Here is a 20,430-nt window from a genome sequence, read left to right as displayed (position 1 = left end):
TTCCAAAATAGACGTGTACCCATGGAATTGATTTAGTACTTAAGGCCAGAACATAAATGTTTAAGTCTTTTCATTTTGATTCTATTTGTCAGTACATACTGTAGTTTTCCCTTTGTAGAAAACACTACATGAGAAATTTGCATCCTTAGGAATAAGAGCTTTGCAAATAATGCACTTTTATGATTCATTCCGTTACTTCATATAAGGAAAAGTAGTCAGAACTAATTTAACACTCAATGAAATTTACTAAGTGTAATTTTTTTATGCTAGTTCTTGGGATTTTTATTTATATAGCTGATATTATATCAGATATCTTTGTAGCTAGCAATTTTTTCTGTGAGGGACAATATCTTTGGAGTACATTAACATTAGTTTTTAGGCTCCTTGCATCAACAGTAGTCCAGACTTTCAGTTTTGAGTGGTTTAAAGATGACTTGGAAAGACCTGAGTTGGGAAAGCTGGCCTGGACTTTTCTAGTTCATTCTTTGCATGGTGGAATTCTTATAAGGTAAATGCCAATTTTTAAATATTGAGACAAGAAATCATACTGCTTTTTAAATGCTTTGCTTTGGAACTGCCAGGTCAGTTCATGAAGGCAATGCAGCTTCGGGACCAAAATCACAGTTAGTGACAGAGAACAGCTCTGCTTAAGAAAATGTGTTAGTTGTGAATTTGTCCTCCTCCCTTTTGAGATAAATGTACTCATTTTATTTTGCTTATCAGTTATTATTTTATCTGCAACTATAATCCAATTGCATTTGACACAATGCTCTTTCTACAAGAGATAGTAATATATATATATATATATCTATAAAATACAGAGAAAGTCATCATATAACTAGAAAAAATAAAATTATACTAGGTCATATTTAGAAAGAATTTGATTTTTATCACTAGTTGGGTCAGCTATGATGAAAGTGAAATCCACAAATATTGAAAGTCTAATGTTGTAGCTAAAAAGAAGGCCAAGACTGGAAAAGAGAACTGAGCAAGTTGACGAGTTAATTAGATTACACAGGGTACTGAGGGCTATGCTTTATAGTGGGTGCATCTACATGTGCCTCTGACTGTGCAGTTGGTACTGTGAAGTATCACGACTGCGCAGTACCTGCAATCCCAGTGGTGCACAGGTTGTTTTTGACCCTACTACACCGTAGCATACTCTCCATACATACTCTCCATTTCAAAATTTACCCCTTCTGTAAAAATCTGTAGACAATTTTGAAGGGTACATTTATAACAATTTAAAAAATCCCTAACAATTTTTTTTACCTATGCTTGTAATAGCCTAATAACAAGTGGAAAACTTTCTGTGACTGTATGTGCACGTCATGGTTTTCTCTTGCCTCTCTTTTTACTAAGTTCATTCTCTTCTTAGCGAGTTTTACTTTTGTTTATTTGTTCTTCCTACTGCAAAGCTCATGCTTCAGATACTGAAGGGGAATAACTATCTTCTTTAAAATGACAGTTTACATTTTAAAATGGTGTTGGTAATTATGATTTTTTAAATAAAATTAAAATTAAAATTTTGGACCAAGTATCCCTTTACTTTGTCTGGCCAATTTTTTATCTGCTCAGCAGATCTGTATGTTTGCTGGGTTTATGCTGTTTGAAATAAATGCTAATAGATAAGTCCCAGTGTAGGGGACCCTGTCAAGTTTCCTCTTTTGGTGTCTGTCCTTTACCTGCTATGCTTTTGCCCTTCACTATTCCTAGGTGATCTCATCTGCAAACTTGACTATGAATACCACTTCCATGGTGGTGTAGAAATCCCTCCACCTGCTCTTCATTGGTCTCTTCCTATAAAATCATAGTTGTTTGAAGGCTAGAAATCCAAGAAGCAATAAACACAAAAGTGGACCTGAACTTTGCAAGTTTACATGGTGTCATGGGATGCGGTCCTCAAAGACAGCCGTGATCTCCTAAGGCCCCTTGACCATGCCAGTTTGGCCCAATGGGCACCCTCAGTTCTCGCCCGCCACTTCTTTGATGGAAATATAAAAATAGGGAGGCTGCCTTTAAGTCCTCTTGGCCACGGTTTGATGGATTCTCTGAACCCTGTGGGTTCCCAGACCCCTTGTAGGTCCTGTTTCACAATGGGTGTTTCAGGGCACCCTAGCCTTATGGGCTTTATGCGTAGCTCCAACCGCCCCTTTACCATGCCCCAAGCCTCGCAGATGGTACTGGTGTTGTCTTGCCTTGGCCTCATTATAATTTGGCCCCTTGTCCTCACTGGGCTCTCTGCAGCCCTGTCTCTGCACCCTCTCTGGTGCCAGGGTCTGTGCCCCCCAAATGCCGCACCTTCTCTGGCGCCAGGGTCCCCACATTGCAGTGGGCCCCCAATGAAGCCTCTTTCTTCCCCAAATAGCCTCACCCAAGCCACCTGTCTTATAAAACGGCAAACAAAGCATAAGCCCCTGGGCTCTAACATAACACACACTACATAAGGTGTGCTCGGCCCCTTTACATTACCCGGAGCAGAACTTAGTCAGGCCTCTTCCCTACAGTTGCTCTAGGAGGGCTCCTTGTCCCTTGGCCACCAGCAGAGAACTGCCTCATAGTCCCCATCCTGGGATTTATATGGGCCCAGGGCCCTGCCCCTTCCGGCCAGCTGACCAGGTGCAGGTGCAGGCTAATTTCCTCATTAGCCAGTTGCCATGGTGACCCGCATCTGGGCTCCTGCCTGACTCTTTGGGCTCTTCCCAGGCAGTTTCTGCTCTTTTAGAAGCAGGCACCTAAGTGTCCTGTGACATGTGGTTTTAGTGAACCAAACCCAGATCAGATCCTGTGCCCTGGGATTGGGCCCTGGAGCCCTGTGCTGACTCTACCCAGTCTCGTGTGCTGGGATTGGGGTGCCAGTCTCTGCACCACCTCTGCCTGACCCCAGAAGCTGGGATTGGAGTTCTGAGACTCTGCACTGCCTCCACCTGGCCCCACGCACCACGAATGAGCCCTGCGCTTCCCTGCACACCTAATCTAGTATGCACGGCCAGCCTGCAGGGCTCTCCTCATACACATGGGGAGCCTCTTGGGCTGGATGACCTGGTGCTGGGGCCTGGACCTGGATCTTGAGACAGGGCTTAAGCACCCCTGGTCTATACTGTATCTATGCCAAAATCTAAAGCAAAGAGAAATGTTTTTAATTACTATACTTTCTCCTTCCACTTGGAATTGTTTTAAGAAAAAAAAACATTCCTCCAGTTTTCATCCCAAATACTGGAGAACTAAGATAAAGCCAAATTGACTAGTACTGCCAAAAAGACAGAGATTACTGTTTTCATTGTCCAAAGTGAATACAAAGTGTAAGCAAGTCTAAAGAGTGAAAAATAAATGATATTTTTAAAAATTATTTCAGTTTTAGTAATGTGAGTGAGGTATTATAGGAATCATAGTAGAGAAAACATCTTATTTTAAAATATGTTAACCTGCCAGTGTCCCTGGCAGCTGTGCATGCAGTTTTATAATGAGCTATTTTCTTTCTGTAACTGGATTTTGCATGTAAATTTATGTCACTCAGTTTAGATACAAATTAAGAGAAACTAAACGAAGTACCTAGATTAACAAAGACATATATAGCATGCTAAAATATTGGTAATTGGTGAACACTGCACTACAAGTATTGGGATCATTGATATCCATCATGCCCCTTATTCTGGAAGATTCCTTTTTACAGTATGTCTAGCATTTGCCTCACACCTCATCTACCTCCCCAACTGTGAGCTCTGGAACTCATATTCATTGCAACAGCTTTGAATTTACTTGCTATTTGGACAACTAAAAAATCTGGTGGATGAGTGTGTGTGAATAACAGGTTGTCTTACTCTTAACGGATTTTCTTAAAAACACCACATACCGTACAGATGTTTATATTTTCGATGCAAGGACCAGATGTTTTAGATACTTAGCTGTTTTATACCCTGAAAAAGTTATAGATGTTTTGCCAAACAGTTTATGTTTTTACTTACGGGGGATTACTCAGGACACAGTAAAATAAATATGCAACAATCTAATGTAAGAAAACTATTCCACTTGGGAGCAAATTATGGATTTAAGGCCAAGTCATTAAGCTAGTGTGCAGCCTGAGTGGCAAAGATACATTGTTGGGGTCTTTCTAGGGAGAACGGTAAAGAATCTGGCCTCTGGGCAATGGACTAAGAGCTTTTACTGCAGCAAGCTGCTGTACTCTTGTTTGTGTAGAAAAATTGGCCAAAGCATCACCAAAAGACCACAGGAAGCAGAGAACTGAAGCATATGGGTGAACAGACCTCTAGCTTTTGTCTGTATCCTTTTCCTCTGTTGAAGCACACTAGGGTGTGCCACAACCAGGGAACAGAATTTGATCCTTAAGGCTGCTGAAAGGTGCCATATTCAAAATCCAAAACCTTGAAGTCCTCTACAATACAGAAATATTATGAGCTTCAGCAGAACAAGCTGTTGCCACCAGTATGCCTCTGGCTTGACCCAGGATAAAGGATGGGTAGATCTGCACCTTACAGATTAACTAAATCAGATACTGAGAAAGGACATGCACAGAGCAGTGTATAAAATATAGAGAGTTATTTGATTATAGAATTTAGGGCAGGGAGGGAGAGGACAGAAGGGAGGGGGCAGGACTGGGAGAGGCAAACAAGCAAGTAATCAACCCATAGGAACAAAGAAGTCACAAAAGCTAATCCAGGTAATGGGATAAGAATCCATAGTGCCTGTTTAAACCATACTTAACACAATCCAATCTGTGGATGATTTCTTGTTCTGCAATTTCCTGTTCAAGTTTTTTTTAAAGTTTTGCCACCACAGCTTCCTTAATGTTCAGGGAGATTAGAGTGTTCTGCTACAGGTCTTTGTGTCATTCTGGAGCTGATGTCAGCTAATGTTCATTCATTCTTCTGTATAGGGATCACTCTGTCTGGCCAGTGTAAGCAGCAAAGGGGCACTGTAAACCAGTGATGGTGTATATGATGTTGTTAGAGTTGCATGGGGAATAGACTTCAGATATTATATTCTTGGACTGTTTTGTTCCCCATAGCTACCTTTAAATAGTTTTCTTTTTCCAGGAGGGGTTGGAGGTCATTAATGATGTGTCTAAACTGTTCAAGCCGGGGGCTGTAGGTGACAACGAAATAAATTCTGGTGCCCTTGTCCCAGGGTTGGTATCATAGCAGGTCAGAGCATGATCTGTTTGGCTTTGTTGATTTGAGTGGCTACAGTTTTGGGATTGTAATGTAATTGTAGGAATCCCTGCTCCAGCTCCTTAAAGCATGCATCATGGGGGGTGGGATCCAAACAGATACAGTTATAACACAGAACTTGGCTGTAGGTGATGGAGTTTGTGGTGTGCTTAGGATGAAAGCTGGTGTCATGAAGGTAGCTGTGGCAGTCAGTTGGTTTCCAATACAATGTGGTGGCAATGAGGCCATTCCAGACCTTCAGTGTAGTGTCTAGGAACTGAATTTGCTGAATGGAGTATCCAGAATTAGTTTGATGAGGGGATGGAAGTTGTTAAAGTCCTGGTGAAATTTCTCTAGACTAGAGATTCCTTCCCATGTGTCCAAACAATGAAGATGTCATAGATGTACTTAAGGTAACATGGTAATAGGATAGAGTCAACGTAGCCAGAAACTTCCCCTTTGATAGTGCTGATATTAGAGACAATGGGACATCCTGGGGTGCCAGGGTGACTGCCTTTTTACCCTCACGACACCCCTCTGCCCCTCCATACAGTCCTGGAACTTAGGGACACACTGTTGAGAAACACTAAGCTAAAATTAGCGGCATCTCTTCAGATGTGAAAAGTCTTACTCTAGGATGCAAAACATCAGAAAGGTGGGCAAAATAAGAGCTCATTCCCTAGTGAGATGATTGTTTTTCTACCCTCTGCTATAGAAAATGAGTAAGAACAAGTTCATTGGACAAGAGTATTTAAAGTTTCAGGGATATGGAAGTAGAATATGTGAAACTTAACCTGTGATGATGATTGAGCGGTGATGATGAAACTATCTGTGCACCAGGTGTTAGTAGCCACCTAAAGGCAGAGACCAGCAAACAAGCAGTTGAGGAATGTGACAGAGGTGAGGGGTAAGTGGTGGATACTTCTTAGGGGATTTTCTTTTTCGTGATCTGAAAGATTCTTTGTTGAGTGATGATCAGTTCTACAAGAAGTAGAGTCAATTAGTCCTTGGACCCTATTCTTCTAGAGTGAGTTCTGCGGGTATAGGCAAGGTTTTCCCCACTCTTCTTTGCCTCCAACATAGGGCTGGCTTGGAAGCTCACTTCATTGGAGTCAGTGAAACTACACCGATATCAGTTAGTTTGGGTTCTAGTCCTATCTCTGCCTGCGGCCATTGTCACATGTCTACTATGAAGGACTGGCGAGATTACCCTGTAAAGCAAAAGTTATTTTTTTAATTATCTAGAGCTTTGTATACCTTTCCAACTCGTCTAGACCTGAAAAACAAACTACTTGATATGGGGCATAAGACCTAGATTTCTCATGTGGCAATGCAGATTTCTTGAACATTAAAGGATCTTCACAAACCATAGTATACATCTGTCCGAACGAACCAGTTCCAGTATAAGTATCATTTCATTTAGGTTTCCCTCCCCAGCCCCTAAATTAATGTTTGTTAAGCCTTAAGACAAAGGAATCATTTACATGCACTCACTTGCCAAAGAATATGGTTTAATCATATTACACCATTCAGGTCATGAAATCTGTCATCCAAGGAAATCTATGTATCCTGAGAGTCATTTCAGGAATTGAAAGATTTTCTGGGTATTTAGAAAAAGGCAACTTAAAGAATTAGGGCCTTACTTTCAAAAGTATGTCCAGGCTTGCTGTGTAAGTCGCTGGCTACCTGTAGACATGCTCATTCATGGTCTAATTAGAACACATTGGAGAAGGCTTGATTCATCAAGTCTGTTCCATGTTCTAATTAGGACACTCCAGCATTGTCTCACTGTCACATGTATTAAGCCCCCACACATTTCAAAATGGCTGCAGGGACACTTTATCTAAACCTTGTTGAATGAGCTTTTAGCTAAAGTGTCCCCATGGCCATTTTGAAATGTGCAGGAGCTTAAGACACATGACAGTGAGCCATTTTAATTAGAGTGGCTGTCTGGCAACCGGTCTAATTAAACCCCACCTCCTCACCCCTGTGCATATGTATAGTTAGCCTTGATGTGCACAGCAGGGATGCATGCTATGGATATTTACAATCTCCAATTTGTATATTCACATCTGCATATTTACTGAGTGTAGGAAAAGTGAATGAAAGAGTCACCCTAATAGGGAATTGAGAAGATAGCAAAGGCAAACTTCAGAAATAGGTCACATTTGAAGAAATTAACATCAGCAAATTCATTTATCAGAAAAATGTCATTCCATTCTAGTCAGTGTGTGTTTAATTTTGGTAAGATATAGGAAAAAAAATCACAATTTAGTTTCTGCTGTTAACAAGATCTATGCTGACCATGTTTTGTCTTTTTCTAGATATTACTTTGCATTGAAATGTGGCTTCCAGTCTGCATTTAAACAAAGCAGTTGTGAAGATAAATTGTCTGGAAGTCCTACCGGTGACATTCATAAACAAGCCATTGATGCAGTGACTGATATTAGTATGCTCAGGGTATTTAAAATTTTCCTGGAAACAACACCCCAGCTCCTTCTGCAGATTCACATCCTGATGGAGGAAGACAAAACTAGCTTCATTCAGTGTAATTCTCTCTCTCTCTTACCTGTAAGTTGAAAATGAAATCTCCACTAAGCAGTTAAGTCCTCGCTTTAGCGTGTTCCCAGTCAGATTCCAGTACGATTTTATTTAGTTAAATAATCTCCTCTATTGGCAAGTCTATTTTTCTAAGACTTTTTAGAAACTTTAGAAAGATTTTTTTACAAAGAAATATAGTGTGGAACATTTAACAATAACATTATATTGTGTTTGAAAGTAAAAACCACTGAGGTAAGCAACTGAACCATTTCACTGCAGTCTACTTTGTTTTTGCTTACTTAATATATTTACGTAAGCTACTTATATATCGTCGTAATTGGACACCTCACGATCTATAATTTAATTACCATTTCAACACCACTGTAAGGAGAGGAGTATTACTATTGTCATGTTAAGATAGAGAACTGAGTCATAGAGGAGAACCAAATTGTTCAAAGTTATACAGGAAGTCTAAGGTAAAGAAAGGAATTGCACCTGAATCTCTCCAGTCCTAAACTAGTGCCTAAATCACTGGACCAATGTTTCTTTCAAATGTAAAGAATATTTTAATTAAAATATTTGAATTGTTTTCTTGACAGTAACATTTATGTTTATGTTTTATTTAGATATTTCTATCATTACATCTTTCTGCAGTATTTCCTGGGCAACTGTTGACTATCAGGTATCATTACAAAAATCTCTGCCTGATAAAAATCAAGTTGGAGTCATTCCCAAGTTAATGTATTTCTTCTATAAACTGTTCACACTGACCTCATGGATACTTAGTGTTGCACTGACCACAGTGCTCAATTTCAAAAGTTCTTTAATTCTGTTAACTTTTCTTTGGATCTTGAGCTTCTGCTGGATTTTAAAACAACATACAATGTTTTACAAATCTAAGAGGATGGAATATTTATATAGAATCATTGTTGGAATCATTCTAACTTTTACCTATTTTAACATTAAGGGGAAAAAGACAAAGGTTGATATTTCTATTTATTATACTGCTTGTGTGCTTTTAATTTTAGTTATATTGTACATATGTTTGGTTTGGAAGCCTTTGGTTATCAATCAAATACATTTTAAAGCTGCGAGCATCATAATTGTCCTCACTCTAGTGTTAGGTATTATTTTTCTTGTTGTTTATTATGGGCTTTTTCACCCCACTGTTTATGGCAAACAAGACAGAGCTTCAGATGAAGTTGATGGAATGTCAGGAGAAAAAGTTGTAGTCAGTAGAATTACCAATTTCATAATGCAATGAACAGCATGGAATTATGTGACTTCTTAAAATATTTGCAAATCAAAGCAATATGGGCTGCACTGTCAATTATTCACTTATTCTGTCATTATTTTCATACTTTTAGTAAACATTTCCAGTAAATAATTTCTGATGAGAATGCTAAGTCATAAGTTATGAATTATTATTTGTTCTCTTGTGTGACTATACTAAGCAAAGCCTCTATACAATGAACACTTGTTAGTCAAAATGAACAGTCTAACTTACCTCCCAACCAAACATCCTATTTTATTTTCTTATAATTCATTTGAAAAGTAGGAAAAATAAAACAGCAACAAGTTACTGTTCCTATTAAGAACAAATTCTATTTATTTCTTAGATTCAGTTTTAGTCAAGGCTCACATCACTGTTCACCAGAGAGAAGGACTGAGCTTTCTCTGAAATGGCCAAGGATTGTCATCTATCATCTCTGGCTACAGAGGGCATGATTCCTGCCCACCTGACCATGTGCAAGAAGTATGTATGTTCACTGGGTGAGGGAAATTGCAAATCCTGAAACCCTTTCCTGGATTGTTCTCTCCAGGTAGAACGGCTGTACTTGATGACCCCAGAGGAATCTTGCCAGATGGAACAACTGGAGAGCTGTGCTCTATTGTTGTATCTTCCAGCTGCTCTAATAACAATGCCACCCTGTCTCCTTTGTCATTGCTGTGTCATCCCCCTCCTATACCTTCATGGTGGATTTTCAGGTTTCAGCAGCCTATTAGTATACCAGTGTTCTGAATGGCATATGAATGGAGAATGGAGGCTCATATAGGGGAATAAATGCCTGGCTTGAAGTGTTTGTCTTCATCTGATTTTAGGGTTCATCTAACCCTTAAGAGCTGGTCTCTGCACAGGGAAGTCTAGAGTTCTGGTATACGGGAATATGGCCTTTGTCACTAGACAAAAGAAAAGTCACCCTGACATACTGTTGCTGTTGGGCTAGCTGCTTACAGAAAACAAAGTGAAATTGGGAAATTTCTCAGTTCAGGTTTTGAAGTGTGAAATAAAAAAAATACTATATAAGGAACAGAATTTAATAGCTGAGGTTTTTCTGGAATAAAATTGAGGGCAAGGGATTGCTCAGAGTTTTTAAATCTGGATTGGAAAGACTGTGCATCCTGTTTAGGACTCCATCTAGTTCTTGTGTAACAGGTCGCCCTCCCCAGCACCATCTTCCTGGTCATCCATGCCTTATGTGGGGGTGCCCTTGGAGCCCTCTTGGAATTCTTCTGTCCTTCCCTAATCTCTCCTGCCACGTCTTGATGGAATTTATTATGTGAGTGGGAGACTGCCTATTATATTGGGTATGTTGGGGTCTCTCCTAGGATGGCCTGACCCCTTTTTCTCTAGCTAGGCCTCCCCATCCAAACCCACTAAACAGGGTTCAACTCCGAGGCTCTAGCTTTTCCTTCCAGTGCCTGGAGGCTCATGGCCCCCTTTTCTGCTCCCTTCTGGAGCACGGCGCTCCCTGGCCCAGAGGCATGGGTACCGGCCCCACAGCCAGGGGGCCGCAAGCCCAAAACCAGGGTGCGACCCCACCAGTCCAAAATAATAGAAAAAATACATACTTGCACCCCCAGGTGCACCAAGGCCTCCCTGGCCTTTTTAATATCATCCCAAAACTGCACCCTTACTGGCACTCAGGCTCTCTGCAGCCCTGTCTCCCTCTGCGCCTCACTGGCACCGGGGCTGTGCCCCCCAAAAAGCTGCACCCTCACTGGTGCTGGGGTCTGTGCCCCCAAAAGCTGCACCCTCACTGGCACCGGGGCTCCCACTCTGGAGTGGGTCCCCAAAATTGAGGCCTCCCCCGACCCCTAATAGCCTCACCCAAACCTCCGGTCTTATTCAATAATCCCAAAAAACAAAATAATAATAATAACTGCATGTGCTCAATCAACGCAGTGGGTCAGCTTACATGAACTCTCTTCGAGTCTCGACTCTGCACTGCCGGCTACAGTCCTGGTTGTGGATGCAGTTGTCATCTCACAGGGGCTTTGGTAGCTTCCCTCTTCCTGTCGTGGACCACTCCCCAAACTCCTTCCTGGAGCTCTCAGGGGCACTGCTTTCCCTTCTGCTGCTGACCTCCTTACTGTCATTCAACCCACGGTTTTTATAGTCCTGCCTCTTCTGGTCAGCTGACTAGCCATCCCAGTTCAGCAGTTAACTCCTTCCTCACCAGCCCTCTGTGCCCAGAAGGTTCTGGCCTTACAGGGGCTCACCTTCTTCCTCATGACAGGGTTAGGGTTCCCTGTCACACCTTGCTTCCTTGGCTTTCTCTTTTCCGGTCCTTCATTCATGAAGATTCACAAATACAGTTAGGGTCTAAACAGATGTTCCCAAATGAAACAGATAAGTTCTGCCAGGATTTGTTTTAGCACAGCTGATCCACTTCATTGGGCAAATCAGATGTCACCTGTTGTCCCACAGGGTCAGACCCCCATTGCTCCTGCAGGACACTTGGGGTGCACCTCTACAAATGGGGAAACCCCACTTACAGAGTTGTACCCAGGATTTCTGACATGGGGCATGCATCTGCAAATGAAAAAACCTGGGCAGGCACATCAAGGCCCCAATCATTGTGCCCCAGAAATTCACTTGCTGGGAATTTCTTCTCCCTTCCTCCTACAGAGGATATTTTTTAAAGGATCCATTGGTTATTTGAAAGGGGTGCATTATTAATGTCCTTGTTTCCTTGTTTCTGTGTCTCCTTCTCTATCTTTGTTCTGATGTAGCAAACAAAAAAAACCCAAACAAAACAAAACCCAAAATTTTACCCAACTGTAAAGTTCAAATAGATATTACATCTTCCCCTTCCCTGTTGGACAGCTCTTAAAATTCAGCTGTCAGTCAGTTCTTGATTTGTACCTGACCTTGTCATTTTAATCTAACTGCAAATTGAAAACAAATGGGCTTTTTTTGTTAAGTAGAGCCATGACATCTTGCAACAAGTATTTTAATAAGTTAAATAAAAAATAATAAACAATTTCTTCCTGTTTTGACTACTGTCAGACCTGAGCAAGAGGGAGAGAATTCTATAGAATTGTTTTTAATTATCCTACTAGTATCCAGTGTGACATCTGATGGCATGGGTGAGCTCACCTGATGGACCACAGATAGTACTGATTTATGAAGCCATAATTGGGTTTCCAATAAACATTTGTCAAAATAATGTATTAATTCAAACCAAAGCCTTCTTTATTTATTCATATAAAAGAGCACTTAACTTTCAACGAAGAATTGCCTGCCATCAAAAACACTCTATAAACAGAGAAAATTTATGAAGACAGTACCACAGGGTGATCACTGGGATACTAAAGTTCACTTTAACCCTTTGGAACACTGAGTTTGGGGCATGCACATAGCTTAAGCCTAGCCAAAATGTTTTCAGACTTATATTTCTCCCAACCTAGTCACCCTTTATGTGTTCTTTTGAAGCAAACTTGAAAATGTTGGACTTTATACAGGATAATGCAGTTTGACTGAACTCTGGCAAATGCATGGAACCATGTGTTCATTCAAACTAACACTCCCTACCACCACCATTCTAACTATTTGTTCTATTTTGTAATTCTTGGCAATCTTGCAAGCATTTATACAGAGGCATGCTTGCCCCAGGCTACCATTTGTTGAGAGGACTAAATGACTGAAGGCTTCATTTAAGGCACACTTCCACACCTGTCATACACAGGGAGCCACCACAAGTTTCCATCCAGCTTTAGGAAAATTTATCATCACTACTCAATCCAGTTATATTTTATGGATTAGTATTAAATGCAGAGCAAAACAGGCAGACTAATCAGTCAACTTTTAAATGGAATTGCAGACGGTCCCTAGAGGATATGTCTTCACTACAGGAAGGGTGTACAATGTATTTGCTAACTTGGTAAATAACACAAGGTAAAATCCTGATGAAGAATATGACATTATAGTTTCCACATTTTTTGATCTATCAAAGTGCAGACTATAAAAATCCTGAAGCCTAATCTGTTACCTCATGTTAAAACCACAAATTGGATCATCACTAGGGTTCTACCTTGTAGTTAGTTCCCACATGTTAAATTAATATTGTAAAAAATATGAAGAGAAAGCCATAGATGGGTAAAACTAATGAGAAAGAAAAGAAGGAGTTGCAATCAAGCATTTCTGCTCTAAAAACAATTTTATAGTTCTAGAAAAATCTAAATATAGTCCTATCACTTCTAGTATTGTTATTTATTTCTGTATTATCCACAGCATACTCAGCAATTTACAGATGAGTAGAACAACACTATGTAAAACAAATTATACAGGAGAATGAACTGAGATGCAACAAACATTTAAGTGACAGAGCAATGATGTTTAGTGAGCACCAGGTTCATTTAAAAATTTAAAATTATTGCCTGCCTAGGACAGTAATATGTCCAGGACTTACAGACTTGGAAAAATATGTTGCAGTATTTGCTCATCCAGGGTGTTAAGAAGCCACTAAGAACCAAGTGCTGAGTGTCTTCAACTCCTCTTCATGGACTGGGCCATTCATGATAGTTGTGATGGAGATGAGGATGAAGACGAAGTGGACTGCATCAGTGTTGGATAAGTAGTTGTAGGACAATTCTCGGAGAAGGAGGTACGGAGATATAAAGAAGACTGAGATGAATATGGCAGGGATAGCAGACACCTTCTGTATCTTCCTAGTCTACAGATACAGTCGCACAGTTTGTGAAGGGCAAACTCACCCACTTCTGAAGGATTTGCTTTCTCAAGGTTATCACTAAGATGATCAGCTCCAACCATCTTCTCCAAGTCTGTTTTTAGATTTTTGTTTACACAATTATTCAGACCACACTCTCTCTGGAGAACTATTCACCTCCCGTATATTCAAAGAGTAATGAGTCACCTGCCTCACTCATTCTCAACAAAATTAATTTAATTGTCTCCTAGTGGGTTCAACATCTGTTAACGATGTGGGACATTTCTAGAAAACATAGCTGGCTTTTTCCAAAATTTTTATACATGAAAGTTGTGCCACCCTGAGTTTTGCCAGTTAACAACAGATGGCACTACCATGTTTATAGAATATACACACCAGGTCTTTATGTTACCATCATCCTCACTATACATGATTATGTTGGCTGAAGCCCAAGTGCACTATTGGTAAACACTGCAGCTCACCCATGCCATCTTTTGATGAAGACAAAAGGCAACACAGGACATTTTTTGCAGTGCACTGAGGCATGTAGGAATTCAGGCCAACTGTCCCACAAGTCCCATTTCTCCAACCCATAATTTTTGGGATTGTTTTTGAAATCCCATAATTCCTTACATTTCTCTTTCTAACATTAACACAGATCTCTTGCAGGTCAAAGTTCTCCTGTTTTACTGACAGGCTGTGTGATTTTTTTCTATTTTTAGATTTTAGGTGACTACTGTTACAATGTAGACTGGAAATGCAGGGAAGATCACATAGGACTTCTTGGCTAGGGACAGACATTACCAGGGATCCAGGTTTTCCGTTTCCCACAGAAAAACAGAGAAAATCACGGATTCCGTTTTTATTGGAGAAACCACAGATTTCCGTTTTTAGCAGAGAAATCCATGGATTCTCCGCTTTTGCAAAGAGTTCTTGCAGGCTGGCACAGCTCCAGCCTGCAAAAGCCAATTGCAGAAAGGGAGGGAAACCCCCAGCCCTGCCCACAGGGAGAGGGAGAGGGGGAAGGGCTGGGCCTGAGCCCCTGAGTCAGCCAAGGCTGGGCTCAGGCTCAGACTTGCCCTTCGCCCCTGGAGCCTAGAGGTAAGTGGGGCTGTGGGGCAGGGCTGGGGAAGATGGTAGGGGGCTGAGGGGGCGGGGGGTGCTGCCGGCCCCAGGCAGCACAGCACAGCCTGGAGCAAGGTCAGGGGGCGAGGGCAGGGGTGCCCCTCTGTAGGGGGGCTTTGCAGGCAAGCAATACGGGATGTAGGGTGGTGCTGCCCGCTATGCGTGGGCCGCACACATGCTGCCCAGCCACATGCCCAGGGTAGGGAGAGGGAGACTAGCATGCAGCCAGCTGCACAGCTCTGTGACCGGCTCTGCAGTGGCGGCGAGGGATGGTGGTTGGGGTGGACCGGGGGGCTTGCACGTGGTGGCCACTGCCGCTTACCTGGAGGGCTGTGCCAGCAGTGATGGCCACTGTGTACAAAACCTCCCGCTGCTGCTGCGGAGCAGTGTTCGGAGCTGTGCAAGCCCCCCATTCCACCCCCCGGCAAGGCGGCATGTATGTGGCCTGCACACTGTGTTTGCCACTACACTGCCACTGCCACACCCTGTGCCACATTCCCACAAAGCTGTGCAGATGGCCATGGGATGGTAGCGCAGGGTGCAGTGGCAGAGTTGCGGTGGCGGCCTCCGTATGCAAACCCCCTCTCAGGCCGGCCAGCACGTGTGGCCCACAGAATGGCACCCCTGCCTTCACCCTCTGGCCCTGCTCCTGGGTGTGCTCCTCCCGTTCTTGATCTGCGCCCCGCCCAGCACCTTCCCTTTCCCCTGCCCTGCCCCGCCCCTTCCCCACCCCCACATTTACCTGCTGGGGTGGGTGTCAGTGTCTGCATGTCTGTGCCTGTGAGTCTGGGGGGGCTGTTGCGAAGGGTGTCAGGAGGGCTGGTGAGACTGTGGAGGGGAGGGAGTGTGGGGCACCAGCAGCACTGGGTGGGGGCTGTGGGGGGGTCTTTAATTTTTATCACAGATTTTGGGTTTTTAATCAGAGAATTTGCAATTTTTAATAAGAGAAAACCAGGATCCCTGGACATTGGTTTAAACCTGTAACAGAACATATGTTCAATGCACATAAACTGGTTTGAAAATGGCTGAAACTGATCTGAGATAAACCTGGTTGAATGTAGTATCAGACTTAACTGATTTGGGTCAAACCGGTTTATTCAATGTCTGTCCGAGACCCCTTGCTAGTTTAAGTTAAACCAGACTCCCTCAGCATCCTGGCATGCTCTCTGGGCTGGGCGGGGGGGCTCTCTGTTCCACAGCAGAGCTGGCCCCTCCCCTCTACTCCCTAGCTGGAGCTCCAGCAAAGACTGCAGGCATCTGCCTGGCTTCCCCCTGCTCCACTCCCTCCCCTCACCACTCCCTACTAAGCAGGGATCCCCTCTCCCCTCTGCCTTACACAGACACTTCCCAGCATTAGCTAGCGTACCACATGCTGGCTATGGTCCATGCTGTGGGAGACAAGGCAGACAGGACAGTATCACTTAGGGCTTTTAGGAGCTAAACAACAGGTCAGCTGGTAATGTCCCCCCATTCCTTCTTTGGAATAAGTTTAAGAAGAGCTTGAACTATTGAGAGATCCTTTTGTTTTGCTGATGGGGTGATAAATACTCCCTGCTGTGTAATTAAATGCTATGTAAATCCCAGCTGGCTCCCTTGCTGACCAGTGGGGGGATGACCCCTTTCTAATCAAACAGTCCTGCCTGGCCACACTGTCCCTCAGCTCAGCACTGTGGAAGGGAAGGGAGGACTGCTCAAACACCCCCCAGCTTCTAGCTTGAGCCACTGCAGGCATGTGCCTGTGCATTTTTTCAGTCTAGAGGGGATGTCTATGCAGTTACAGACTGATTCAGCCCAGGCAGATTAGACTAACCAGCAAAGATTAGATCAATTCAGGCTTTTTGAATATCTGTCCGTAGCCCTTGAGGAGTGCATTATCCAGAGAGTGCATAAAAACTTCAAGCTGTTACACTGACCAACTGAATACCCTGAAGTGGCATTTCTGGACCAAACAAACAAGCCCTGAGTAGTGGGATCTTAGCTTCTCAGGATATCTGAGAAGCAAAGAAGAAAACCTTGCCTCCAGGGAAATGCTGAATCTGATGACTATGTTCAGCTAAGAGAAGAAATGTGCATCTTGCATCTTTTGCATCTTGAAATGTGCATATGTGGCTTGAATCATTATTAATAACAGAATCTTAGAAACTGTCATATACATTTTTTGTAGTGAAAGGGTGGCTTGGTTTTTGATATATAAGTTATTTCACAATAAATGCATTTTTAATTTTAAACTTTTGTGGTAGAATTAAATTAAACATGAAAATGAAACCATTGAATGTAAGCAAGAACAAGACATAGTTTTTGTGGTGATATAATTTAAAGCAGAAGCGGGCAATTATTTTGGGCAGAGGGCTGCTTACCCAGTTTTGGCAGGCTGTCGAGGGCCGCATGGGTAGCCCCGCCCCTTGACAGGTGCCCCGCCCCCTGATCACCATCTTGGGACCAATGTCCCAGGAGCAGCACCGGTGTGGCCCAGAGTGGGGCACAGGCCGGCAAGGGTCTGTGGAGCTGGGCTGGCCTGTACCAGCAGGGAGTGGGGAGCTGGCCCGGCTCCATAGAGCCCCTGCCAGCTGGGACACCACACTCCTGCCACCCTGCTCTGGGCCCCACCAGCACTGGCACTGGGACACCGGTGCGGGCCCTGTGCTTCTGCTGGCTCCCCGCCCACTCACTCCCAATGCCCCCCAGCCCCGTGGTACAGGTGGGGGGCAGTGCTCAGCCCCAACCCCCTGCTCGCCAGCAGGGAAGCTGGTGCTGAGCATGGGGAAAAGTGGCCCCTCACCTGCCCCATAGCTGGCGCTCCCTGCTGCAGGTGCTCTCAGCCCATGTGGGGCTGTCTGGAGCAGGTATAGGCAGCCTGATGAAGGCTGCAGGTGGCTGCAGCTTGGGGTGCTGGCCATGGGGCGGGCGAGAGGCCACTTTTCCCCGCACTCAGCACCAGCTTGTAACCCTCCCCACTACCAGTCTGGCAGTGGGGCTGGGTTACAAGGTGGTGCTGAATACGGGGGGGGAGAAAGCAGCCCCTCCCCACCCCATGCCTGGAGCCCCACGCTGCAACCACTCGCAGCCCTCCTGGGGCTGCCCATGTCTGATCTGGACAGCCCAGCATGGGCTGCAAGCGCCTGCAGTATGGGGCACTGGCCATGGGGTGACACTTTTCTCTGTGCAGGGAAGGAGCCCAGGGAAAAGCTGAGGGTGGAGGGAAGCAGCCCCTCCCCCATCCCATGCCCGGTACCCCATGCTGCAGGCACTTGCAGCCCGTGTAGGGCTGTCTGGAGCGGGCACAGGCAGCCCCACACAGGCTGCAAGCAGCTGCAGTGCGGGGCACTGGGTGTGGGCAGGGAGGGGCCACTTCCTCCCCTGTGCTCCTTCCCTGCCTGGGGTCCCCCGCAACTTACCGGAACTTCCCGCGCCAGGGCAGCCATGTGCTCCCAGCCCAGAAACTGAGGCTGGGGCTTCTGGCTGGGGGGCAGGGCTGGGTGGGCTCCACTGTTGTGGGAGCCTACCGGGCTTCCCCTGGGTCTTACTGCCCTTGGTTTCTGTCATTTTTGACAGGAACCAAGGGCAAAGAAATATTAATTTTCTACAGTTTTTTAGGGGCCCCACGAGCCGGATAGAATGGTCTTGCGGGCTGGATGTAGCCTGCGGGCCGTATTTTGCCCACCCCTGATTTCAAGCCATATTGAAAACATTTTACCAGCATGCATAGACATTTCATATGGTTGAAAATATTACCCCATAAAGGTACTTGTAGATGGTGATATCAAAGGCTTGCATATGTCTAGTTATAGTTCTCTTTTTCCAAAGGCATTGAGCGGAACATAGAAGATGGTGCCCATGGGTGCCTGTGCACACCATGGGTTTTAATCCTCATTAAGTTAAATAGGTGTATAAAATATAAACTTGTTTATTTTGGAGTGTCGCATCTGTGTTTACAAGCACGAGGTTTTCAAACAAATGAAGCCAGGTCACTGGCCAGCACCACAGAAGAGCGGGATGGTCCACCACTGCTCTTCCCAGCCCAGAGCCCCCTACCTACCCCCTGCCCATGCCCTGTCATGCAGCTGTGAAAGCAGGGAGCCAGCAAAAAAGAAAAAGAAGAAAAAGCCACACAAGAGAAATGAAGTGGAAGGAATTCAAACGCGAAAGCAATTTGAAGGGGTGAACTACAAAAAAGTTGCAACACCATCTGGTGGACAAAGAGGCTCATTACACATCTTTGAGTGCCTTTGTGTTTGCACGCAACAAATCCATGGATACAATGCTTTAATTCCCGGTGAGCCAAATTAAATTACATCTACGGAGTTTTAGTTTAATGCATAAGAAAGACTTTTAAAGCATTGGAAAATCCTGCTCATGCAAACAGACATGCAATTGCAGAGCATGAAAGGGCAAAAATTGTGGCGTGTACATGAACCCAACGCTAAGACCTTGCACTGTGGAGAGTACATGAATAGAAGATCAGTGAAGTAAGGATTAACAAACTTCTTACAGGTTGTGACAGTTATAGCTCACATACTACTGAAGATAGGAAAGACCCAGAGAAGACAGATGGTGTGATGGGTGCCTTGGGGCAGTCTGGCCTGTTTCCGATCCAGCTATTAAGAGAAATGATGCCAGACTGCCAGTGGAACTCATCACAGGTTGGCATGGTAAAATATATTATGTGGTGAAACAAAAAAAGCTGCCATGCCTAGAAATCTCAGGGAAAGGATCATTGACTATTTGCCGGAACATGTTTATAGAATTTGTCCCCAAGGATACAAGGGGCAACTTTGTGCAAGTGAACTGGATACCTTGGAAGGAAACAGGGACTGCAATACACCATGAGCCAAAGGAAATGCAAAATTCCTGAGCCAGGAATACTATCTCTACCAAATATGGTGAAAGAGTGATTCATTTGGGACCAAGCCACAGACTTTAACATGTTTGCAAAGCTTTACTTTATAAACAAACAAGGAAAATAGGAAAAAAGAAAACCCTGTGCTCTTTAAACAGGCACTCAAAAGCTGGCAAAGGGATAAGCTCTCACAGAGTTTACTTTGATATGTTGTGGGAGGCAGGGCACTGTTTACAACAAAATGGTTTTTTGTTGCAGTTAAAATTCTGCCAAATGGCTCTAATATCAATCTTATTTTATTTCTAGTTTGCGCAATAAAGCAGCAACTGTGAAAGCCTGCTCTGAAATGAAAGTGTTGCACCTAGGGAGGAAAAATGTCCAGCATACCTACTGCCTAGGGAATGACCTGCTTGGTGGAACGGAAGCGGAAAGGGATCTTGGAGTCCTAGTGATGTCCAAGATGAACATGAGTCGGCAGTGTGACGAAGCCATCAGAAAAGCTAATGGCACTTTATCGTGCATCAGCAGATGCATGATGAACAGATCCAAGGAGGTGATACTTCCCCTCTATGGGGCGCTGGTCAGACCGCAGTTGGAATACTGCACGCAATTTTGGACGCCACAATTCAAGAGGGATGTGGATAACCTGGAGAGAGTCCAGAGAAGGGCCACTCGTATGGTTAAGGGCTTGCAGGCCAAGCCCTATGAGGAGAGACTGGGGCACCTGGACCTCTTCAGCCTCCGCAAGAGAAGGTTGAGAGGCGACCTTGTGGCTGCCTATAAGTTCATCACAGGGGCACAGAAG

General features: G+C 44.0%; 1 protein-coding gene across 1 annotated transcript; it reads left to right on the top strand.

The window, feature by feature from the left end:
- Positions 1-236: 236 nt before the first annotated feature.
- On the top strand, positions 237-8,973 carry XKR9 (XK related 9). Its single transcript, XM_006015314.1, has 3 exons — positions 237-508; positions 7,493-7,716; positions 8,336-8,973. Exons 1-3 carry the CDS (start codon positions 237-239, stop codon positions 8,971-8,973), a joined length of 1,134 nt encoding a protein of 377 aa, XP_006015376.1.
- The last annotated feature ends 11,457 nt before the right edge of the window (positions 8,974-20,430 follow it).

This window comes from Alligator sinensis, unplaced genomic scaffold (genome assembly GCF_000455745.1).
Source record: "Alligator sinensis unplaced genomic scaffold, ASM45574v1 scaffold71_1, whole genome shotgun sequence".
Classification (NCBI taxonomy): domain Eukaryota; kingdom Metazoa; phylum Chordata; order Crocodylia; family Alligatoridae; genus Alligator; species Alligator sinensis.
Note: the sequence above shows the minus strand (reverse complement) of the source record. Positions and strands in the feature narration are given on the sequence as shown.